At 39.4% G+C, this 26,843-nt stretch overlaps 1 protein-coding gene across 2 annotated transcripts in view; it reads left to right on the top strand.

Annotated features, from left to right (window-relative positions):
* The window catches only part of LOC140495992 (nuclear protein AMMECR1-like), a 188,211-nt gene that overhangs the window by 100,813 nt on the left and 60,555 nt on the right, over positions 1-26,843 (top strand). For both annotated transcript variants that reach the window (XM_072595387.1, XM_072595386.1), the window contains exon 3: positions 18,667-18,777. In XM_072595387.1, the coding sequence (XP_072451488.1) occupies positions 18,667-18,777 (111 nt within the window). The remainder of the gene's footprint in view (positions 1-18,666; positions 18,778-26,843) is intronic.

The raw sequence follows: 26,843 nt of genomic DNA on the forward strand, positions 1-26,843 counted from the left end.
CCCAGTGTCATGCCATTCATTTTAAATACTCCCTCCTCTTGTTTCTTTCAAAGTGCATCATCTCGCACTTATCAGAGTTAAATATCATCTGCTGGTATTCCCACCTGACCAACCCATCTATATCTTCCTGTAACCTAAAACATCTCCTTCACTATTAACCACTCTACAAATCTTGGGGTCAACGACAAATTTGCGCAACGCACCCCTATTTTTGTCTAATAATTTTATGTAGCAAATGGTAAGGGTTCAGTACTGATCCTTATGCTACGCTGCTGGATTCCAGCCTCCAGTACTCAAATGGCCTTCTACAACTACCCTTTGTGTCCTGTTAATAAGCCAGTTTCTGATCCACTTCGCCAAGTTTCCTTCAATTCCATGTGCTTTAACCTTCTCAGTTAGTTCTGGATGTAAGTTTGCGGGCTAAGCTGGAAAGTGTGTTTTCAGACATTTCATCACCATACTAGGTAACATAATCGGTGAGCCTCCAGTGAAGCGCTGGTGTTATGTTCTGCTTTCTATTTGTGTTTCAGTTTCCTTGGGTTAGTGATGTCATATTCTGAGGTGATGTCTGAAAATAAACCGGAAATGACGGTGGTAAATGGGATCCAAAATGATGTGTTTGTTGATAGAGTTCTGGTTGGAATGCCATGCTTCTAGGAATCCTTGTGCATGTCTGTTTGGCTTGTCCTAGGATGGATGTGTTATCCCAAAGTGTTGGATTAGTTATTCCTAATCTGTATGTGAGGATACTAGTGATAGTGGGTCATGCCTTTTTTCGTGGCTAGTTGACATTAATGTATCCTGGTGGCTAGTTTTCTGCCTTGTCAAAACTCGCTTCTCAATCTGTTTCCCACGTGGGACCTTGTTAAATGCTTTGCTAAAATTCATTTAAACTACGTCAACTGAACTTCCTTCAGCCATACACTTGATCACATTTTCAAAAAATTCTAACAAATCTGTTAGGCATGACCTCCTCTGACGTGCTGAATGTCCCTAATTAACCCGTGCCTTTCCAAGTGGATATTAATTTGCTCCTTCAGAAATTTCTCCAATAGTTTTCATACTGCTGAAATGAGACTTAACAGTCTATAACTTCCTGGTTCATCTCTGCCACCCCTCTTAAAAAGTGGAACTATTAGCCACCCTTAAGTCCTCTGGAACTTGCCCTATGGCCAGAGAGGAATCAAACATTTGACAGAGCCCCTGCAATTTCATGCCTCATCTGCCACAGCAGTCTGGGATGCAGTTCATCCAGGCCAGTTTTGAAGTCTGATGAGTCTACATTACCTCCTTACCTATGTCAAAGTGTGCAAGTTCCTCATGTTCCTTTTTCCTGAATTCTGTACACATGTTCTCCTGTTCCAGAGTAATGACCGAAGAAAAGTATTCATTCAACACCCTTCAATATCTTGTGGCTTCACACACAGGTTTACCCCATTGGTCTCTAATGGGTCCTATTCTTTCTCAGGTTATGGTCTTCCCTTTATCTTGGGATTGTCCCTTAATCCTGTTCACAAGTCCTGCATGCTATCTTTTTGCTCCTCCCAATTGCCTTCTGAAGTTCATACCTATATTCCTCTAAGGCTGTAGGTGAATTACTCCCTGTGGACTAAAAGCCCTCCTCTTTTATCCAGTCCTGAATTATCCTAGACATCCAGGGTGCTCTGAATTTATTGCTTCTAATTTCCTTCTCGAGGATATATGTTGGATCTGTACTTTCCACAGTTCCTTTTTGAATGCCTTGTATTTCTCTGCTGTAGATTTACCCACCAAGCACTGTTCCCAGCTGCCCTCTTAACATTCCTGAACTCTACCCACAAAGCCTTGTTTGAGGACACTTCTCAAGGTGTCATCTCTTACTCACTGCAATAATTGACTCCTTGATTAACCATGCTATACTGCCACCCTTTTTGCACCCTCCTCTGTCTCCCCTAAAGATTATATATCCTAGAATGTTGAGTTGGCAGTCTCGCCCTTCCCTCAACCACGTTTCTGTGATAGCAACAACATTATACTTCTATGTGTCAATCCGCACTATTAACTCATCGATCTTGCCGATGACACTCCTAGCATGAAAGTAATTGAAGTTAATGAAGCAGCCAAATATGGTTGAGCCTAGCACACTATCTTAAGGAACTCCTGAGCAGCGATTGTGGAGTTAAGATGGTTGAACTGCAATCATAGCTATCATCTCTTTTCTGCTAGTTGTGTCTGAACCAATGGAGAGTTTTCACCTGATTCCCATTGACTGTAATCTTACTAGGGCTCCTTGATACCACAGTGTTAAATATGGCTTTGATATCCAGAGCAGTCAGTCTCGCTGCCTCTAGAATTCAATATTCGCGTCCATGTTTGAGACCTAAGGCTGTAATGAGAGCAGGAGCGGAGTGGTCCTGGTCAAGAAAAATATAACAGTAAGCAGGCTATTGATAAGCAAGCCGTGCTTGAATAGCCCTGTTAACAATTCCCTTCCACGTTACTGATTTAGACTGGGGCAGTAATCAGCTAAGTTCAATTTATCCTGCTTTGTGTCCAGAGCATACCTGGACAATTTTTCAACATTTTCAAGTAGATGTCAGTGTTATAACTGTACTTGTACAACTAGGCTAGGCAAGTTACAAATCTTTAGTATTATTGTCTGGAATGTTGTCAGGGTCCAAACCCATGTCAGTATCCAGTACTTTTAAAAAAAAACGAAAGAACTACGGATGTTGGAAATCAGAAGCAAAACAGAAATTACTGGGAAAACTCTGGATATGGCAGCACCTGTGGACAGAAATGAGTTAAGCTTTCTGGTCCAGTGACTCCTCTTCAGAACCCATCATTCTTTGACTTTGCTGAGAATTTTACCCTGAACCAAGTAGACAGTACAATAAAAACACCAAGAACTGTGGATACTGGAAGGACATTCCTGACGAAGGGCTTGTGCCCAAAACTTTGATTCTCCTGTTTCTTGGAGGCTGCCTGACTGGCTGTTCTTTTCCAGCACTACATTCTCAACTGTGGATACTGGAAATGAAACAAAAACATAAATTGCTGGTAAAGCTCAGCAGGTTTGGCAGCATCTGTGTAGAGAAATCAAAATTTAACGTTTCAGGTCCAGTGACCTTTCGTCAAACTTAGATAATTTGCCAAGTAGATTAATGACCACTTCAAATGCAGGAAAATAGAAAGCTTTGTAGTTTCTGGTTCAAGGTATTTGGCACAGTGATACAAATTCTTCTGCAGTTATATCCCACCATACACCTGGTAAGATTGTTTTAATGTTTAAAAAGGTTTGTGCTTGGAGAAATCTATCTTCTGCAATTTGAAGTCTATGATGCCAATGAAGTTACTGTTTTCAAAATATCAATGATAACATTTATTTGACCATTCCAAACAAAGGTCAGCAATCCAAAGTTCAGTTGAAGTTTCTGAACTTCAGTAGTTAAGATATCTTCCTCCACAGGACTCTTGTGCAATGGTTGACTACTTCTGACCCAAGACTTCTAATATCTAGTCGGAGCCCAGTTTGCTATCTAGACTCGAAACTAAGTGGAAATTGTTAGCGCTCCAATCTTTCATTCTATCTGGTTTTGTTCAAGTTGGATTACTTGTCAGAAAATATGTTGAGCGGAGTCTAAGTTAAGGTGTGTGTTCTTATTTATTGCCTTCTATTTTAAAAACCCATTACTAAAACCGAGGCAAATTTATAATAGCCATTATATAAAACGGATTATGCAATTATCCTCTCCTGCAGATCTTCAACTTCAATTAGACCATAACACAAACAAGAACAGAAGTACATTGTTTCCTGAAACCCGTTCCACCATTCAGCAGAATCGAGGCTGATCGTCAACCTCCAGTCCACTTTCCCACTATGCACTGTGATTCTTGTAAAAATCTGTTTATCTCCATCTTGCATATATTCTATGCTTAAGCATCTATAGTCCTTTAGGATATGAATTCTAAAACTTCACAATGCTCCTTAGTAAGCTTATAATGTTTCTAAATGGCTGACACTCTTATCCTGATAGATACCACGAGTCTTAGATCCTGAAAGAGCTGAAATGTCATCTCAGCATTAACTTGACATGCTCAGAATCTTGTGTTTCAATGAGATCATCGTCCATTTCTTATCGTCCATTTCTTATCATCCTCTAGAATTTTAAAACCACACAACCCTAGTTCTCATTAGACAACCCTCTTATTTGAGGAGTTATTCCAGTGAATTTTCATTGCACCTCCTCCTAGAATAGACATATCCTTAATTATGTACAGAGCCCAAAACTGCATGTGGTATTTTAGGTAGCATCCAACCAAACCTTTCAGAGTATTGTGAAGTTTTGGTCTCCATGTCAGAGTAAAGATTTTATGGCTTTTGAGGGAGGCTAAGAAGGTTTACCAAACTAATTTCTGGGATAGCAGGCCTGGGATATGAAGAGTGGATTGGTTTGGGTGATATTCACTGGTGTTTAGAACAATGAGGTATCTGAAAGAAACCCATAAAATTTTAATAGGACTAGATATGGTAAAGGCAGGAAAGATGTTCCAGATGACTGGAATCCAGAAGCAGGGATCGCAGCCTAAGAATAGGCCATTTATGCGAAGAAACTTCACTCAGCAAGTAGTAACCCTGCAGAATTCTCTGCATATTGTTTTGAGACCAACAAAGTGAACGTTTCCAAGAAGTTAGATATAGGTCCTAGGACTAAAGGGATCATGAAAGCCGGAACAGGGGATTGCGTTGGAAGGTCAGCCACAGAACAGAATCAGAGAATCTCTACAGTGTGGAAACAGCCCATTTGGCCCATCAAGTCCACAACAACTCTCCTGAGAGCGTCTCACCCAGATCACTATCCTATCCTACATCTGTAACCTTAATCCAGCAAAGCCTGCACATGCTTGGATCCGATGGGCACCAGACCTACACATTTTTGGACTGAGAGGAAGCCAGAGTAGCCAGAGGAAATCTACACTGACACTGAGTGACTGCAAACTCCACACAGTCGTCTGACGCTGGAATTGTCCCTGGTGTTGTGAGATAGCAGTGCTAACCACTGAGTAATCATGCCATCATGCTGCATGGTTGAGCAAGCTCAAAGGACTGAATGGCCTACCATTTATTTCTATTTCTTATGTTTTTAAGGATACTAGTATTCCTCTGAACACCTAGACCTCACAGTTTCTCTTTAGTCTAGATAATCTGTTATTCTGTTCTTTTGACTAAACTGGATTGAAAGAAACCCATGCAGCAGATAACAACTTGCTAAATGTCATTGTTTTTCAAAAGTGTTGCATAAAAATAACAATCAGCTCGAAAATGGGGTCTGAATTGTGATTTTTGTCTTAGTCAATTTATAGTTATTTAAAAAATCTGTTATGACACACCTCCTGGAGCAGGTGGAATTTGAACTCTGGGTTTCCTAGCCCAGAGGTAGGGACCTGAAAGGAGCTCTCCCGATCTGGTTGTACTCTACCCTCAGACCTTTTGCTTGATGACTACCATAACTCAACATTCCATGTGTCATACTATAGTCCCATTTGCCCCTGTCAGTCGAAGCAAAATGCTCAGAGACACAATATAGTTTTATCTCCTTCATCTGTACTTCGGGCCCTGGAGGGACAGAGAACAATCGCCCATGTGCACAGGGACATGAGTTCACAGACTTCTCTGGGATGACCGTTTCTTAATGAACTATATAGTCATTTTACAGGGAGGAGCTTCCAGATAAGGCAACATACATATAAGTTGTGAGACCGTTACAATCAGCCAGTGTCAGTAGTAAAGATTAAGCCATCTGATGTTGCACAATGAATAACTGACTTCACATAATGAATATTTTTCACGTTGTTCAACTGACCTCCCATGCTGAATTTGTCCAATATTGTTAAATGGCTCTACATAATGAATGCTTTTCCACCTTGTTAACCTATTACCCTTGCCTGCAGCACCCCATTGTGACCTGTAAGTTCTTATCTGATCTGAGTCATGTTCAGCTGAACCTCTTGTTTCGCAAAACTCGAACTTAACTCTTTCCCTGTCTGCTTATACCCTATACACATTTTCAATACCGATTGAAATGACTAAAATAATATTTTTGAATATTTTAGGAAAATTCACATTGTTTGGTGTGAATAAAGTGTGTCTTTTGTAAGCCTGGCTATTTGCATAAGGGCAACAAAAAGTGATCACAGTTGTAATATTTTAACTAAACATCTTGATGGCTAAAACAGATCACTGTGAAAATTGGCTTCTCCATTTCCCTTCACTAATTCCTGATCTAGTTATCTGTATAGTGCTTTGGGATGTTTTGACAGCATGAAAGATGCAATATTGCTGCAAATTATTTATTTCCTACATGTTCCCTGTTTCAATGAATGTATTATTTGCGCACGCACAGACATAATAGACCATTTAACCCCTCAAGCTACCTCTGTCATTAAATAATTCTATGTACCTGGCACAGCTCCATATCCCTTAGAATTAAATTTTATAGGTTTGTTAAAATTAGCAGTTGATCCATATTAATTGCTTTTGGGAGAAAAAAGCCAAAAATCTAGCATCTGTTTTATGTACACATCTCTCCTAATGTCACTGCTGACCCAAGTGCTAGGTCAGTTTTTAATTTCAATACGTCTAACAATCAAACAATTTAACTCTACCTAACATAGTAACTCCCTTTTAATACCTTGAAGGCTTCCATCAAAGCCTTTTAACTATCTAAATTCAAGAAAGAAAATTTTTAGTTTATACAATGTTCCCTAATATAACACTTGGAGTTGAAGTATTGTTCTGTTAAGCCTGTGCTGCTCTTCCTCTGTCTGACACTGTTCCTCTGAGAGCACCACTTTTTCATTGTCAATAAACGTATCAATCAGTGATCCTTACCCACTACTCACATTCAGCCAATTTTCCAACCATGTTAGTAATTTGATTCAATTCTATAGATTCCAACTTTAGCTTGTGTATTATTTTGGAGCTTGATAGCTTTCACATTTTTTTAAGGTATTTGAGCTCAAAAAGCACCTCATTTAAAACTTATGCATGTCTGCAATTGTCATTTAACAGCTTTAAGTGTCTTACTTGCTGTAAGAATTCTTGCTCGGCTTGACTTATCTGCTTCTGTTATGCCAGAGTAGATGAGCAACAATAACATGGATTCTAAAGTCTAAGGTGCTTCACGTCAATGCAATCAGAAAACTGAACCAAAAGAAGAGTTATTTTAGCATTGACCAAGTTTAATCAGAGGTTAATTTTTAAGAGCCTTCAAGGGAGACTAGGGAAATGAAGTGTGTAAGGAGGGATTTCCAAAGTTTGATTTTCAGATGGCTCATCCTGATACCAGGGTGTTGTGAAGGGAATTTAGGAACACAGTTGGTCAGTTAGGGAGGAATGCCACGGACTGGCAAAGGTGGGGAAAGGGGGAGGTGCAAGTCCATGAAAGAAATTGAATGCTAGTTTAAATTGTTAATTTGAGATGTCTGTCAATCGCATATCAGTGTAACTTAATTGATGGATGACTGTCCCTCATATACAATTTTGAATGAATTGAATTTTTGTAGGTTTTGAAATTGGTCAGCGTGGCATTGGAATTCTTATTGAAAGATGTAAAGGTATAGATGGTTTAGTAGTAGATAATGTGATTGTTGGAACTGGCTGATGGTTTAAGATGCCAGTTATGAAGAAGGGGGATGTGGTTTGGGTGCTCAGTTCTGGTTCAGCTAAGTGTTCACATTTTTGTTTAACTGTAGATATTGCCTGTGGAGAACAATTGATGGAATTGGCTAAGTATAGGTTATGCAAGAGCCAAAGACTATGGGTTTTGCTCCTCCAAGTCTTGGAGGAAATGACAACTTAATATGGACTGAATGTTAGGCAATTTGATGCAATGGAGGGATCAGGAAATTATGGATAGGTGCAGATTGATGTCATTTAACTCTGTGGAACCTCTTTTAGATTGTCGTCAAATGTCACAATATCAATAATGTACAGGAATAGTCAAGAATAGATCCTTGGGAGATGAAAGATGTGACTTTTTGCATTGGGCAAAGAAGCTAATTCTAGAAACACACTGTTCACAGTTAAGTAGGGAAGGGTGAAACCAAACGATAACTGTCAAAGATTTATCATAGCATAACTCCTCAACATCTTTCCTCTAAGAGCATGAAGGGCAGTGTGTAATAGTTATCGTGTGAATTTTCTGACTTCCGTTTGGATGATTGCAGTATTGTGATGAGTAGAAATGTTATTGCAGAGGTTCAGTCAAGGATAAATGGTTTTGGATTTGGAAGCTAATGACAAGTTCAAGACCAGAAAGATTTTCAAGGGTAAAGGTGTCAAGATCAAATTTTGAGGCTGGTCATGGCTGTTTTGAAAAAAGCGGGTAAAGTAATTGAATGTAAGCTATGGAACCAGGAGGGAAAAATGGATTGTTTCATTTAAAGTGAGTGTTGACAGTAGTGACTGGACCTAGTTGGGAAGTAGAATACAAAGGAGCCTCAAATTTTCTCTGAAATGATTGAGGAATGCCAAGGTTAGTGTAGCATTGGAGCAATCAAGATAACTTTTACCAATTGGCCATTGAAAATTAGAAGTGACAGCACATCTTAGGCTGAAAAGGAGATGCAATGTCACTGAAATGATATATTTTCAAAGGGCTTGCCAGAGAGTGGTAGCTGTATACACAAGTCTTTATAAATGGCATCACCTGTTGACAAAGCTGTTACTTAAAACCAGGATTTGAAATCCATTTTTAAGAACGAAAACATAGAAGTTATGCTAAACCTTTCTAAATCCCTCGTTAGGCCTAGCTAGGTGGAGTAGTGTGTTCAGTTTTGAGCACTACACTTGAAAGAAGTCAAGACCTTGGAGAAGGATGAATTGGAAGAGTACAAGAAAAGAGTGATATCAACTTGGTAGAGAGGTAGGAAAAACTAGAACAAGACTGTTAAAGTAGAGATTTGAGTTGTTTAATCTATGTGAAACATTTAATAAGGGCAAACTGATTCCAGTGATAGATGAGTTGGTCACTAGATTTATTATGTGATTGGGGGAGAAAAGTGCCTTTTTTGAAAACATGGCAATTTGTAATAGTCCTGAATATACTGCTTAAATCTATGGTGGAGACTTTAGTTGTAAATTTGGAGGAAAATTGGATAAGTTTGCAAAAGTAGGGGACAAAAGTGTTTGGGAAGCGTGTAGGAGTGAGTCTAAATATGTAGTTCTACTGAAGAGCCAGCACAAGTATACTGGGATGAATGGTCTCCTGTGCTTGTCATTCTGTGATTCTATTGTAAATGCATTTTGTGCTTTTCCAAGCAGTAGAATTGGTGCTTATACAATTTTAAATACGCAAATGCACTTGAAGTTGAAAACATTGATTTTTGTGTTAAATAATACTGGTAGTAATTTATGATACTTGTCTCGTTCCTGTGGTAATCTTAAACCTAAGGGCTGATTATATTAAAACAGATTTACTGAAAAATGTATTTAGATGGCTGCAAGTTTTAAAAATGAGCTTGTTTACAAATACTGAAAGGTGCTTGCAGTGAATAAGGTGTTAAGATACAAATTTTGTTTTAATTCCCTCACTCAAATCTTGTTCAGTTCTTTGCTCTATTATAAGAACTGGAGTAGCCCATTCAGCCTGTTGAACCTGCCTAACGTTCGGTAAAATGGCCGCTCGGATATTTCAATGAGCTTTGTCAATCCAATCCCATAACTTTATGACACTAGTAATCAGAAATCAATCAATCGGTGCCTAAAACATACTCAAAACTGCACTTCTTCTGCAGCCTTCCGTGGTAGAGAATTCTATAGGTTCACAACCCTCCTGAGTGAACAAGTTTCCTGCTCATCTAGGACCCAAGTGGCATTCCCCTTTATTTTTTAAAGTGTGCATCCTGGTTCTCGACTTCTCAAGAGGCAGTCTTACCTATCTCTCCCTTTTTAAGTATTTAGTATGTTTCAATGAAATCACCTCCCATTCTTATTCTGGAGACCAAGATTGCCCAGTCTGTCTCCACAGAACATTCCAGCCATCGCATGGAGCAAGTATGGTTAACCTTTGTACTCCCTATGTAGCAGAAATATCTTTCCAGATACGAGACCAAAATTGCGCACAGTACTCCTGATGTAGTATAACCAAATTTTTATAATTTGGAGCAAGATTTTAACTTAATGCAAAATAATGCAGACATTGGAAATCAATCAAACTGAGAATGCTGGAGAAACTCATCAGGTCTGGCAACATCTATGATGAGAGGAACAGAATTATGATTTTTGAGTCTGGTATGACTTTGAAGAGAGAACATTTAATTAGCCATTCTTGTAACTTGCTGCACCTGTAGTCTAGCCTTCAGTGAATTGTTTGACAAGGACAGAGGGTCCCTTTTGTACACCAACCTTTTCCAACCTCTTCACATTTTAGAAATACTTTGCACATCTGCTATTCCTACCAAGGTGGATAATTTCATATCTTTCCACACTATATTCTATATTGCCCACTTACTAAGCCTTCGCAAGTTCTCTTAAAGCTACTTTACATCTTCCTCAGTGCACATATTCCCACTTGGCTTTGTATCATCCACAAATTTGAAAATATTACAGTCCCTAACTCCAAACAATATATATTGTGAACAACCGGGTTCTGAACCTTGTGGACTCCTACTAGCCTCAGTCTTAATGAGAGAATGACACATTTATTCCTATCCTGCCACAAGTAGGCCAGACCAGATGTGGATATTCAGGACATTAGTAAACCAGATAGGCTTTTTACAGTTGATTATAGTTTCATGGTCACCATTTAGCTTATTATTTCAAATTATCATAGGTTCAAATCCCATAGTCACTATGGTGAAACTTGACTCATTGTTCCCAGAGTATAAGTCTGGGTCTCTGGACAACTAGTTCAGAAACAATACCATTATGACACTGCCTCCCAGTTAAAAGAGCTTTGGTGAATTTCTGCAGTGTGTCTTGCAGTTGGTACATACTGCTGCGACTGAAAAGAATTTTGCTTCTTGAGTCTGTTAACTTTGACTACAAGGCAATCTTGACACCCCTTTTATCTCTTTTGGCTCTCATTGATTGGCATTTATCTTTGAGTAACCAATTTCAGTAGTTTGGTGAAATTGCATTTCATTCCAGCAAAATTGATAAAACTGCTGCTTTGCACATCAGGAATTCTGGCCTTGGGTGACCGTATGGAGTTTGAACGTTTTCCCAGTGTTTGTGTGGATTTTTGCTGGGTGCTCTGGTTTCCACCCACCATTCTAAGAACATTAGAAATAGAAGTAGGCCATCTAGCCCTTCAAGCCTGCTCTGCCATTCAATAAGATCATGGCTGATCTTTTTGTGGCCTCAGCTACGCTTATCCGTCCTCTCACCGTGATCCTTAATTCCTTTGCTATTCTAAAAATTATCTTTCTTAGTTTTAAAAAGATTCAATGAAGCCTCAACTATTTCACTGAGCATGGAATTAGAGAGATTCACAGCCCTCTGGATGAGGAAGTTCCTTCTCAATTTGGTCCTAAATCTGCTGCTCCTAATTTTGAGGCTATGTCCTCTTGTCCTAGTTTCACCTGCCAGTGGAAACATCCTCTCTACTTTAAACAAAACAATACAGCGCAGTACAGGCCCTTCAGCCCTCTATGGTTTCACAGGTCAGCGCAACAATCTGAAACCCATCTAACCTACACTATTCAATTTTCATTCAGATGTCTATCCAATGGCCATTTAAATACCTTTTAAAGTTTGGGGGTCTACTACTGTTGCAGACAGTGTGTTCCATGCCCCTTCTACTGAGTAAAGAAACGATCACTGACACCTGTCCTATATATCTATCATCCCTCAATTTAAAGCTATGCCACCTCATACTAGACATCACCATCCGAGGAAAAAGGCTCTCACTGTTCACTCTATCTAACCTTCTGATTCTTATGTCTCAGTTAAGTCCTCTCTCAACCTCTTGTCAACTTCTGTCTTATCTATTCCCTTGATAATTTTATGTTCTATAATATCTCCCCACCCCCTGCCGTTCTTCTAAATTACAATGCATATAATTCCAGTGTACTCCATCTCTCCTCATAAGCTAACCCCCTCAAGTCTGGAAGCAACCTAGTGAGCCTCTTCTGCACCCACTCTAGTACCAGTATATCCTTTCTCAAGTAAGTGACCAAAACTGCATGCAATGTTCCAGCTGTGGCCTCACCAGTACCCTTTTTACAGCTGCAATATAGCCTCCTTGCTTTTAAACTCAATCTCTTTAATATTGAAGGACAAAATTCAATTTGCCGCCTTAATTACCTGTTGCACGTGCAGCCCAACCTCCTTTGACTTGTGCACAAGGATGCCCAGATTCCTGTGCACAACAGCATGCTACAGTTTTTTTTAACCATTCAAATAATAGTCTTTTTTTAAACTGTTATTCCTCCAAAAATAGATGACTTCACATTTATTAACATTGTATTCCATCTGCCAGACCTTTGCCCACTCACTTAAACTATGTCCCTTTGCAAAGTTTCACAGTCCTCTGCGCACTTTGCTCTACCAATCAATGTAGTGTCATCCACAAACTTTGACACCTGGTCCCCATCTCCAAATGATCTATGTAGGTTGTGAATAATTGCAGTTGCAACACTGATCCCTGAGTCACTGACCACCAACCAGGACAGCACTCCTTTATCCCCACTTTGTTTCCTGTTAGTTAACCAATTCTGTATGTATGCTAATACATTACCTGTAACACCATGCATCCTTATCTTATGCAGGCTGGGTGGATTGGCTGTGCTAAATTGTGCTGTAATGTGCAAGGTAGGTTGATTAATACTGCGTTATGGGGATAGAGTGAGGCTGTGGTGGGTCTGGGTGTGATGGTCTTTGGAGAGTCATTGCAGGCTTGATGGGCCAAATAGCCTCTATCTGTGCTGTATTTTTATTTAGTGTTTTTTTTTTCCATTCATTCTTGGGATGTGGATGCTGCTGGCTGGGCCAACATTTAATGCTGATCCATTGTTGCTCTTCAGAAGGTGAATTACTACAGTCTGTTTGAGATAGATACGTCCACAATGCTATTGGGAGTGTGTTGGTGTTTTGACCCAGCAACAGTGAAGGACTAATATATTTCCAAGTCTGGATGGTGAGTAGCTTAGAGTGGAGCTTGTAGTGTTATCTGCTGTCCTTCTCCCCAATAGCAGTGGTAGTGTGGTTGGAATGTGTTGTCTAAGCAGACTTAGTGAACTTTGGCAGTGCACCTTTATTGATGGTTCGCACAGATGCTGCCAGACCTGCTGAGATTGTCCAGCACTCTGTTTTTATATCTGTCTTCACTGCTTTGATTTTCTTTTTCATTGTTTCATTCTTTTGTTCTTTCACAAATGTGGTGACACTCCCCTTTTTATTCCTCCTTCTATTGATCTGAAAATCCTGATAAGTTATCGTTTGTTTTATTTTAATGTTTCAGTACTAGCAATGATATTGCACTTTTATATGTTCAACTATGCCCTCAGTTCATCTGATTTACTAGACTACTTGCATTCAGATATGAAATTAATCTCTGAATAGATCATTTTATCTATTTTCTAGACATTTTTCTTTCTGCTTTATATCTTTGCTTACTGATTTACTGTTTGTCCAGTGTAATGTCCAACAACCAGCAAAATGGAAATTATATATAAGGACTGCAACAAACATTACATTAGACAAACGGGCAGGATGCATGAGCACCAACTAGCCACCAAAAGACATGACCAACTATCACTAGTATCCATACACACAGGCAAAGAGGGACACCAGTTCGACTGGGACAATACATCCATTCTGGGACAGGCTAAACAAAAACACACACGGAAATTCCTAGAAGTCTGGCATTCAAATCGGAACTCCATGAACAAACATATTGATATGGGCCCTATTTACCAACCTCTCAAACAGAACTGGAAGTGATATGACCCACCATAACAGACCAAGACCCACCAATAACAAGCGGACAGAACACCAATGATTCATCAGAAGCTTACTGATGTTACCTAGTGAGACGTCAGTGAACAAATTACCAGATCAGTGGGCAATCTTACAACCTGATCCATGATTTGGATCTCAAATCCTTGAACCCTTTTGCAGGAAGGGCTGTGCCCAGCTCCCTCGTGAGTATATCTAATGAACTGGCTCCAGCAGCTTCCTATGAGAGAGAATTCCACAGGTTCACAACTCTTGAGTGAAGAGGTGCTTTCTCATCTCAGTCCTGAATGGTTTACCCGTTATTCAACTTTGGAAACATTCTTCAAGCATCTAGCCTGTCCAGTCCCATCAGGATTTTATTTGTAAGATGCCCCCACTCCCTTTTTTTTTATATTTCAGCAAATACAAACTTAGTCGATCTAGTCTTTCCTCGTGTCAGTCCTGCCATTCCAAGAATCTGTCTGGTCAACTAATTGTTGGACTCCCTCAATAGCAAAAATGTCCTTCCTCTGCCTAGGAGACCATAACTGCACACTATACTCAAGGTGTGGCCTCACCATGGTCCTCTATAACTGTAGCAAAATATCCTTACTCCAATAGCTTTCCTGACTGTGCTGAATGTCTTGAAACGGTTAAAGGTACCAGAGAACTTTGTGGGAAGCTAGAGAAGTGATTCCTGGGCCTCTTGCTGAGATATTTGTATCATCGATAGTCACAGGTAAGATGCTGGAAGACTGGAGGTTGGCAAATGTGGTGCCACTGTTTAAGAAGGGCAGTAAAAACAAGCCTCCACCACATCCTCTGGCAGCGAATAGTGAATAGGTAGTATCATTTCTTCAGATCTTATGTTAAAATTACTGTTAGAATTCATGGTTTCATGTTTGGGGAGCTCTTAACGGTAAAATTGTTAATGTTACTGGGACATAGTTCTGCATCTATCTTATGGGTAATGTTTGATAGTCTTGTTCTCAAGTATTTTACAGTTAAGTAGATAGTTTGACAATACAGAATGACTGACCTGCAACAGCACGCGTTCAGTTTGCCAACTGAGGTCACCATAATGATAACATATATTACCTCAACCTTGCCCATTGCCTGAAGTGTGGTGACCCTCTGGTTAATCATGCCACCAGATATCTCAGAGATCAACCTGTGGGATGAAGGTAACTTTCACTTTCACTTCACTTCACTTCACTTCACTTCAGAGGAACCAGCCACTGTAGAGAATTTGAGAAATGTATTTAGCAATCGAGTTAATTTCATATTCCTTCTCTTTTAAGAGCTGGGATTTTCATCAAACATAACACACACAATATTTGCTACACGATTTGCCAATGTGTTAAAGTCAATTATTTGTATTGACAACTATTTTGTTTTTGTTCGGCCAGTAGATGTTTAAGACTACACATACCATCCTGAGTTTTACATGGAGCTACGTCATTGTTCCTTTTGCTGTGTCAAAATCCTGTAACTGCCTCCCTAACAGTACTGCAGGTATACAGGTACCTTCATGGATTGCAATGATTTAAGGAAGTGACCCACCAATGCCTCGTCAAAGGCATTTCGGATTGGGGCAACAAATGCTGACCTTTTCAATAGCATACCAAACCCATGATTGAGTAGTCAATAAGGTTTTGCATATTTTATCCATGATTGTTTGATGAAAAATATGAACCATGAGTTTCCAGTAAGCTTTAGTTTTGAATTGCTATTTGCCAATTATCCTCCCTTAGTAGATTGCACTTAGTAATTTTTCACATTTTAATGTCATGCCAGCAATTGCCTCCTTCAGAAATTTGATAAAAATAATTATTATTGTGTACTGATTAATCTGCATTTACTTAATCTGATCAGTCAGTGTTGTGGAACCTTAATATAAACATTATTTTACTTGAGATTCATTACTTTGATACAGAATTGTACCAAAAAGATCCTCATGCCTTCACCTAACTGCATGCCTCACTATGAATGACACTTTGTATAAAATTAATATTTACCAAAATTAAGAAATATATTTTGCGGATTTTTAGATTTTGACCTGTCAAAAACAATCTAGTCTGAGCCATTCAGCCCACATGTCAGTTGCAGAAAATAGTTAAAGATTTATTTGTTATTGTTATGATCTTATTAACTCTTAAGTCTGGATAGCACAAGTTTCAGGTCAAAGGTAGACACTTTGTTTCTGAACAGCCGACGTGAGATCCTGGCTGACACAAAAGGAGTCCCGGGGCAGCCTTATGGTGATGCTCCCTGACCGACCTCTGAACATTACATACAGGCAGTATATTTTATCTAGTTCGGGTCTGACTAATACAAAGTTCTTAAATCCCATGGCTGATCGATTTGCGATTATATTGTTTAAAGAGGTATTTATTAATCTTACAATGACTAGTGATTGCTGTCGTCCTGTGACACGTACTGAAATGTTCACATGAGCCTGTTACTGTATTATTCGCAATCTTCTGTTCAAAGGTAAGGAGGTAGTTAATAGGATCTGGTATTGGTCTTATTGTTGGTCTTCACATACCCTTGTTAATAGGTAAGGAAGTATGTTAATAAGAACAAGAGGCAGTTAATAAGATCTGTAACCAGGTCTTATTCAGGGAAACAAATATCTTTGCCCAGGGCTGGGAGCAAAATACACACTTGTGGTTCCAGGCAATTTTGGCAGTTCGGAAGTAGCCAGATGCCTGCTGTGATTTCCGGTCTCAGTCTGTCAAAGGACAGGTACACAATCAAACATGTAGTGAATCACTCTAATAAGGGATCTTTTAAACATTACATTCCCAGTACTTCAAAATGATACGATAAGCTAGTATAGTAGATTTTTTTAAACTTTTTTTTTAGGTTTCCAAACTTTGTTGATGTCAGCTGATGTTATTATGGTCAAAACTAGAGTGGTACTGGAAAAGTGCAGCAAGTCAGGCAGCATCCGAAGAGCAGGAAAATCAATGTTTCGGGCAGGAGCCCTTCGTCAGGATGTTATTATAGAACAAGTCAGATCCTGGACTGAAACCTAGCTTGATAAATCTTATTTTGTGTTTCTTTTTGGTTTTAACACATTGGTCTTTCATTGACTTTCATTCAATAAAAGTTTATTATTCAAAAGAAATGAAAATGAAATAGAATGAACAAAACTATTTTCAAATATACAAGTTTTCCAAAAAAAAAAGTACAACTGGGGATGCTGGAAATCTGAAACAAAAAACAAAATTATTGGAGAGACTCTGATCCAGCAGCATCTGTGGACAGAAAGTAGGGTGAACATTTCTGGACCAGTGACCCTTCAGAGCTAATTGTGACAATGACTATGTTGACTTTTGTGCTGATATTGGGTACCGATGACGATTAAACAATAGGTAGAAATGATGCCCAAAGTAAAAGAACAGTTGAGCAGAAGACTGGATACTGGTCAACTTGGGCGCATCAATAGGTGCTAATGGGGACTTTTAGTAGCTGGCGATGGGAGGTTGTGTTAGCAGCCCATGTGATGACAAGGCCTGGTGTGTGGGAGTTTGGAGAAGGACATGGAAGAAGGTGCTCAGGCCCTAAAAGTATTGAACTGGATATTGAGTCTTGAAGCTGCAGGGTCCCTAAAAGAAAATTAGATACTATGTTCTGGCTTGCACTGAGCTTTGCTGGAACACTGCAGCATGCCTGTGACAGATGTTGGCCAGGGAGCAAGGTGATGTTGAAGTGGCAAGCAAATGATTTTGAAATGCATGGGAAAGTACAAGCCCATTAATGGCAGTCATTGTCCTTTTACAAGACTCTCTCTGAAATAAAATTCCATTCCATTTCACATATATAAGGCTTAATTTAACTGTTGCTTTAAGGCCTCACCACAAAGAGTCTAACCTCTCCAAAAGCTTTCGAATACAAGCCCAAAAGATCAATTCCAGAATCTCCTACTTGAAAGCTTAATGTACTACACTATTTACTTTGTTAGCTTGTAAACTCTCTTAATGTGAACAAATTCCCACTGGCCTCCCAAATGCTCTCACTTTCAGACTGTTACTTTAAAAAAGCATGCCATGGCTCCAGAAACGATTTCATCCCTTAGACCTAAAGAAGACCCGTATGTCACTAGTTCAAAATCCAAATATTTAAAATCCAAATAAATGATATGAAGAGATATATGTAAATCTACACCCTGCATCACAAATTGCTTAAATAACATTGGTTCCACTTTGGGGTGTGACTACATTCATGAATTCTTTGAATGTGATCAAACCAATTATTATTATGGCCTGATTTAATGGTTAGGCACAACAGCTTTTTGGTATCTGCAGTTAAATTTCTGCATTAAGATTGACTATATTTGTTCATGACTTGCATATTGCCCAGCATAAACTGGTATGGCTTAAGTGCTTTATGGAAGGTAGCTTGTTAATATCCTTAGTTCCTGATTTGAATGGAAGTGTAAAACTTTTAAGGTCATTAATTTAAACCACTAACTTTAAATTATGGCTGATGCTGCCACTTTCTCCATTCTTGGAACATAGTGGCAGAAGTATAAATATTGGCTCAATAATACATGTGGTACAGTTTTGAATGGTAAAAATGAACTGTAAAAGTTCAATTAACAATTTATCAAAAGGAGGAAAGTTAGATTTAAAAACTTGAAGCATGGCAGGTAACATGCATTTTAGTTTGATTTGAAACTTGTAAAAATAACATTTTATTACCATTGATGTTTAATGCTGTATTTATTTATTTTCCAGCCCATTATTTGTGACGTGGAAGATTGGCCGCGATAAACGGTTGCGAGGGTGCATAGGTACATTTTCTGCCATGAACCTACATTCAGGACTCAGGGAGTACACTCTTACCAGGTGAGTTGTGTTAAGGCTTTATTTTCTTATATTTCTGCACGTGTATAATGTGACTTGTTTGCCAATAATTCTTAAGTTCACACATTGGTATGTTTGTTTAAAATATGATCATTAAATGGATAACTAGTTCAATAGCTGAAAATGTGTTGCTGGAAAAGCGCAGCAGGTCAGGCAGCATCCAAGGAGCAGGAGAATCGACGTTTCGGGCATGAGCCCTTCTTCAGGAATGATTTTCAGCTCTGATCTCCAGCATCTGCAGTCCTCACTTTCTCCTAACTAGTTCAATAGCTCATCTAGATAATGCATAAGATGGGTGTGTATACAAATTTTATGAAATTATCCTAGCTTATATCAAGCAACATCTTCACTGCTGCATTTCGATTGAACAAACAAACTACTTGGTAAGCATGAAGAAACTTGAGTTTTGATAGAGGTTTCTTGCACGTCTTCAGTACGTGAGTTGCTGACTTGTTGGCCCACACACAGTTCTCTTGTAGCCCAAGTAAAGTAAGGTATGGCATAGAGTTGCTAGTTGTTTCTGTGATTCAAAGATCACACTTAGTCTACTTTTGAGCAGTTTCTTTTTAAAAATTTGTTTGACACTAAATTTATTTAGAAGAGATCTCCATCCATATAGATTTACTAAACTTTTCTGCTTGGAAAAGGAAAATAATTTTGTTTTTTTTTTCTCCAATTGCTAGAAGCTGAGCCAGTTTATTCCATTCTATTATACTTAGCAAAGTGCAAACAAAGATCATCTTAAGATCTTGAGTCCGGAACCCGAAGGAGCCTAAATGGCTCACTAACTGTTGAGTTCATGCACTCTTCAATAATCTCTGCTTGATCAATTACTTGATGAGCATTCTGTTATTCCCTCAAATACAGGAAATCAGTAGCATTAAATCTCTAACACAAGACATTCTTCACAACAACTGGTGATGTAACTCACTCTTAAAATGTGTTAATTGACCATAAATCAACACCAGGAGTCTGTTCCTTTTTACACATGTGGTTAAGTGTTGCTGCCTAGGAATGTAAAGAAAGGAAAATCGTGGAATTGATATTTTTACTATATTAAATGCTATAATAGGATTTTGTTTTTGGTCAATTCCCAGAACAGAATTTATATTGATTGATAAAATGCCCTGACTATCCAATTAACAAATGTAAATGATTACTCTAAATATTCATCAAATCCTTAGTAATTATTTTCATTCTGAAGATCCATGTAAGCACTGAATTCTTTTAAATTTATTTTGTGGGATGTGGGTGTTGCTGGCTGACCAGCATTTATTGCTTGTCCCTAGTTTCTCTTAAGGTACTGGTGAGCTGTCTCCTTGAACTGCTGCAATCCACCTGCTGTGGGTTGACGCACACTGCCATTAGGGAGGGAAATCCATGATTCTCAGTCAGCGACAGTGAGGAACAACTATTATATTTCCAAGTCAGGATGGTGAGTGGCTTGGAGGGGGACTTCAATGTGGTGGTGTTCCTATGAATCTGCTGTCATCCTTCAAAACATCGTGGGTTTGGAAGGTGCTGTCTGAGGATTTTTCAATTTCTGTTGATCGTAGCAGCAGTATGTACTGAACATTAGTAGTGGAGGGAGTGGATGTTGTGACAATCAGGCGGGCTGCTTTGTCCTGGATGGTGTCAAGCTTGAGTGTTGGAGCTGTACCCATCCAGGGAAGTGGGGAATATTCCATCACAGTCCTGACTTGTGCCTTTGTAGGTGGTGGACAGGCTTTGGGGAGTCAGGTGTGTCACCTAATGGCAGTACTCCTAGCCTCTGACCCGCTCTTGTAGCCACTGTTTGTGGTGAGTCCAGTTCAGTTTCTGATTAATTCAGGATGTTGATAATGGAGGATTCAGTGATGGTAGATTGTTTTGTTTGTGATGGTCATAGCTGGCATTTGTATGGCATGAATGTTACTTGCGACTTGTTAGTCCAAGCTTGGATATTGTCCACATCTTGTTGTATTTGAATGTGGTCTGCTTGTCTGAAGTCACAAATGGTGCTGAACATTGTGCAGTCATTGGCAAGCATCCCCACTTTTGACATTGATGGAGGGAATGTCATTTGATGAAGCACCTGAAAATTGCCCTGTGACACTACCCTGAGGAATGCCTGCAGATGTCCTGGAGCTGAGATAACTGACTCCCATCTTCCTCGGTGTCCTGTATGACTCCAACCGTCAAAGAATTGTACCCTGATACTCATTGATCCAGTTTTGCTAGGGCTCCTTGATGCCACAATTGGTCAAATGCCGCCTTGATGTCAGGGGTTGTCACACTCGCCTCACCTCTGGAATTTAGCTCTTCTGCCAATACTTGAACTAAGGCTTTAATGAGGTCAGGAGCTGTATGGCCCTGGCTGAACCCAAACTGGGCATCACTGAGCAGGATATTGCTGAATAGATGCTGCTTGACAGCACTGTTGATGACACTTTCCATCACTTTACTGATTGACAGTAGACTGGGATGGTTGGTATGCAAGCATACCTATTTGGTAGCTTCACCAGGTTGATACCTCATTTTCACGTATGCCTGGTGCATCTCCTGGCATGCCTTTCTGCACACTCCATTGAGCCAAAGTTATCCCCGGCTTAGTGGTAATGCTTGAGTTGGCGATATGCTGAGTCATGTGATTACAGATTGCGTTGAGTACAATTCTACTGTCGGCCCACGTCACCTCATGGATGCCCTGTTTTGAGATGCTAGAGTTGTTTGACGCCTGCCCCATTTGGCACAGTGATAGTGCACTGAAACACAATAAAGGTTATTCTCAAAGTCAATGTGCAGGAGTCACTTGTACCAAAACCATCAGGTATAGATCCATCTGCAGCCGGCAGATAAACCCTTCCTATTCATGTCCCCATCCAGATGCCTTTTGAAATAGTGTAATTGTACCTGCCTCCACTACTTCCTCTGGTAGCTCATTCCACATGCACACCACTCTCTGTGAAAAAAGCTACCCCTCGGGTACTTTTGAAATCCTTTCCTTTCCTCTCTCAACTTGAGCCTGTGCCCTCTAGTTTTGGACTCCCCATCCCTAGGACAAAGATCTTGGCTATTCACGTTCCTCAAAATTTTATAAATCTCTAAGGTCACCCCTCAACCTCCAATGCTCCAGGGCGAGAAAAGCTCCAGCCTATTCGGCCTTTCCCCTAAAACTCAAACCCTAAAGTCTTGGCAACATCCTTGTAAATCTTTTCTGAATCCTTTCAAGTTTAACAAAATCCTCCCTATAGAAGGACGCCAAAATTGTATGCATCATTCTAAAAGTGGCCTCACCAATGTCCTGTCCAACCATAACATGACGTCCCAACTCCTATATTCAAATGTTCTGACCAATGAAGGCAGATTGGTAAGGATGTGACAGGTTGTTTTTCCCTCTTGTTGGTTCCCCTCCCCACCTGCTGCAGACCCAGTCAAATAGCTGTGTCATTTAGAACCCACCAGTTTGCTCAATACTACTGCTGAGCCATCCTAATTGGGGGTCGTTGCAATCGTCCACCGAGTACATTTTGTACATTGCTGAAAATGTGTTGCTGGAAAAGCGCAGCAGGTCAGGCAGCACCCAAGGAGCAGGAGAATCGACGTTTCGGGCATGAGCCCTTCTTCAGGAAAGTCTCCTGCTCCTTGGATGCTGCCTGACCTGTGCTTTTCCAGTAACACATTTTCAGCTCTGATCTCCAGCATCTGCAGTCCTCATTTTCTCCTAGAACATTTTATACATTGCCATCCTCAGTGCTTCCTCCGAGTGTTGGTCAACATATAGTACTGATTCACCAACTGAGGGAGGACAGTAAGTGATAATCGGGAGGATGTTTCTTTGCCTATGTTTAACCTGAAAGCAAGAGACATCATGAGTCAATGTTGAGGATTCATAGGGCGACTCCCTAATGACTGTACTGTGCCACAACCTGGGTCTGCCCTGCTGGTGGAACATGACCTATCGTGGCATGGTGATGGAATCTATGACCTTGTCTGTAAGGTATGATTCTGTGAATCTGACTGCCTGGCTGTTGTTTGACTAGTTTGTGAGATAGCTCTCCCAGTTTTGGCACTAGCCCCCAGATGTTAGTAAGGAGGACTTTGCAGGGTTGACTGGGCTATTTCTGTCATTGTCCTTTTGGTGCTTTGTTCGATGTTTGGTGATCTGTCTGATTTCATTTTTTTTGAGATTTTGTAGGGATTGATACAACTGAATAGTTGGCTACGCCACTTCAAAGGGCAATTGAAAGTCAACCACATTATTGTCGCTCTGGAGTCACATAGGCCAGACCAGTTGAGGATGGCAGATGTTCTTGCCTGAAGGGCATTAGTGAACCAGTTGGGTTTTGGGTTGTAAGTTTGCCTGCTGAGTTGGAAGGTTTGTTTTCAGATGTTTTGTCACCATACTTGATAATGCCAGTGCTTCACCAGAGGCTCACTGATGTTGTCCCAGGTGGGTGATATCACTCGCCTTAAGAAACCGAGAGACACAAATAGAAAGCAGGACATAACACCAGTGCTGTGCTGGAGGCTCATTGATAATGTTACCTAGTATGGTGATGAAACGTCTGAAAACAAATCTTCCAGCTCAGTGAGCAAACTTACAACCTGAACCTCAACCTGAGCTATAAATCTCTAAGATGGGCTTTTTCGACAATAGGTAGTGGTTTCAGGGTCCTCAATTGATTCTTAATTCCAGATTTATTTCAATGGAATTCAAATTCCACCATCTGCTGTAGCAAGGTTTGAACCCAGGCCTCCAGCGCATAACTGAGGTTTTGACTCCGTGTTACCACTAGACTAACGCCTGCCCACTTTGGATGGGGCTAGTGGAGAGAGAACTTCAACCTTCTCACTACCACTTTTCTGAATCCTTTTTTCGCACATAAAGATATTCAACAAAACTAACCATACTATTTTTGAGGGTAACTTGGCATGGGTCTGCTAGCAAAGCCTACAACAGTGGCTGAATTTTTAAAAATTGAAGACCAGGCTTTGCAAAACAATACCTAGAATTACACGATTTCTTTAAAGCCATCTTAGATTGTAACTTTTGTTAAAACAATGTTTGGTTTGTATTTCCACCAAAGCCTACAGGTGTTCTGTCTATTCTTGCATTGGAAATAATTAGGTAGCTTCTGATTGGGTCACAACTGAATGCCCAAGTGTAAATGTGGCTATGTTTCCTGTTTTCCCACTCTCTTTGGTCATTTACAAATATACCAATGGCGCATATTAACTTGAAAGACCTTGAGCTATCAGAAAAATGCATGGTGGACTATGTGCAGAAATAGACTGTGTATTTGAGATTGCAAATAATATTTGTCAAAGGATACTGATCGTCTTCAATAATGCACATCTGTTGTAAATCCCCTCACTTTTCTTGCAGTGACAGTTTATTGCTCATTTCTCCATTACAACTAATTTTCTCCATGTTTCTAATTATACCAATAGACCATGAGATGTAGGAGCAGAAGTAGGCATTTTGGTCCATCAGCTGCCTCCTAACATTCAATGGCATGACTGATATGATAACTCTGTATACCACTTTTCCATCTTATCCCATAACCCTAGATTCTCTCACTGATTTAAAATTTGCCTATCTTAACCTTGAATATACATCATAAACCAGCCTCAACAGTCCTTTGCAATAAAACATCCCACACATTCAATGTCCTCAGAAGAAATTCCTTCTTTATCTCTGTGTTGAGTGGGAAACCATTTTAGTCTTAAGATTATGCCTTCTGGTCCTAGACTGTCCCACAATGTGGAAACAACCTGTCTGCCTCTACATTATTGAGGCACTTAATCTTAACGAATTATACAAGATTTCTTCTTCTTCTGATTGTTATTAAAAGGGAGACAATAGAAGTAAATGCAATTCACACATTTGTAGCAATCACTGAAAGATGAATAATAATTTTATAAGAAAGCATTTATTTTAAAAATGCCTCTGATATTCTCGTCCACTAGGTATATTTCCATTTTCGTTCAGTTTGCAGAGACCAAACTGAATGTTGTTTCCATTTGAACCTTCTGCATTATGGAGACTGCATAGTTGGTGGTCTTAGTAATATCTGGAAGCTTTTTATTGTCCAAACTGCCATATTTAGAATATAACAAAGTATTGTAGGTGCTGGAAATCTGAAGCAAAAAGGTACTGCTGGAGAAACTCAGCAGGTCTGACAGTATTTGAGGAGGAAAAGCAGAATTAAAAGTTGATGTCCATTGATCTTCCTCCAGACCATATTTAGAATGCTAGCCAAATGGCATTCGAACCAATATTAGACCAGGATGTTATTATTATGGCACCTTAATCTCTGTCTGCTCACTATTTTGAAGCACATTTTAAAATTTTTTTATAAGTAGAAGAAAACTTGCTTTAATAGTCAAGTTTTTAATGTTTATTTCCTTTTGCTTTAGTAGAGCAGGATTACATGAACTGGCTACTGGGATATATCTTGCATTGTTACCATCTCAGCAGATAAAAGACCTTGTACACGTCAAGTTTAGATCATTCTGCTACACAAGTATTAATAAGTAACTTTGGAGGCTCCTGATATCTGGACAACATTACTTGGCGTAAATACTAGACATCCTGAGAATCTGCTGGCCAAGAGATACTTGAAGCATAGTGTAGAAAGAGGGATTGAGATTTTTTACAGACTTAAACGTGCCAACACTTTATGTTGTCAGAGTTTGAGTCCTATGGCTACACTTGAACATGCTCTGTGCTGACTCTCATGGATGGACATGTGCATTGTCAGAGGGATTTGAAGCTTATGTCATTGAACTAATATGACCTGTAGCTTGTGCTTTCTTGTAGATGTAAGTTGAATATTGTAGGAGCTATAGCAAAAAAGTCGTCATAAATTCTCCTGCATTTTATGAAGTAGCCTGGATCTAATGAATCTTTGATCTTGGATTTCTGACAGAACTATAGGTTGATAGAATTCTAAATCTTGTATGTACTTTTTTCTTTCACTTTTTAGTTCTGGCAAAATATCCAAACTCCGGGGTAAACCTGGAAATTTGCATCATCTACATGTGGTGCTTCATGTGAAAGACTGTTTCACCTAATTGTACTGTTGCTTTATGGAGCCATGTTCTTAAAGAGAAGGTATGTTAACCTTCTTGAATTAATCCAATATTTTAAGTTATAAAGTTTCAGTAACTTTATCGTGTGGCTCCTGTTTAATTTGTAGGTATGTTCAAGGTGTTACAGCATTAAGTGTAGAAAAAGAAAAATGCAACAAAATTAAATTTGCATTGTTCTAATAGGCAGCTAGCACAAAAGCTGATCATTGTCGTCCTGGTTATAAAATTCTCTGCTCTGCTGCAATTGTATCCTGTAGAAGAGAGGGGTAATAGTGGTCCTCTTTTGCTATTTTAACTAAGAATGAATAATATGCTCCAATTATGTATGTGCTCTTGTAATAAATACTGCTTGTAAGGTCTGTGTCAACGTGGAATTCCTCATGGTGTTGGGACCACTACCATTCCTAAATTTTGTAAATAGCTTTGATTCAAGAACTTAGTGCAATTTGGTTAATGTCACTCTTGCTTTCAAATCAGCAAAATAGGTGAAACCAGAGGAGATGGTTGAGAAGTTGCAAATAAGTTGGCAGAAGGAAGAAGGCAGATAAATGTAAAGTACTTACGGAAAAAGTTGGCGGTATATGTGCTATAGCCAAGGATAAAGTTGTAAGAGAATATGGTAGAATATGTCAGAGGATGTAGTAATAATCAAGCTTTTTTAGGCACATTTTTCATATTTCACCTTGAATACGGTATCCAGTGATGATAGTCAGGGAACTAGGGACATTAAATGCTTGTCAGTACAGGGAAGTCTTATGAGGCTGATATGTTGTCAGGGATCAGAGTAGCAAAGAAAGTAGAGAAACGTAATTATTTCAGCCTGTAAAGCAGGATTTTGAGAAATGATCTTTGTATAGGTTATATTCAATTGTAATGACATCTTTTTAATCAACCCAAAACATTACATTAAATTAAAATCTGGAGTAGAATTAGAAATGTGGAATTAAATTGAGAAAAGTTTAGGGCTGATG

Source organism: Chiloscyllium punctatum, chromosome 25, assembly GCF_047496795.1.
Source record: "Chiloscyllium punctatum isolate Juve2018m chromosome 25, sChiPun1.3, whole genome shotgun sequence".
NCBI classification, from domain to species: Eukaryota; Metazoa; Chordata; class Chondrichthyes; order Orectolobiformes; family Hemiscylliidae; genus Chiloscyllium; species Chiloscyllium punctatum.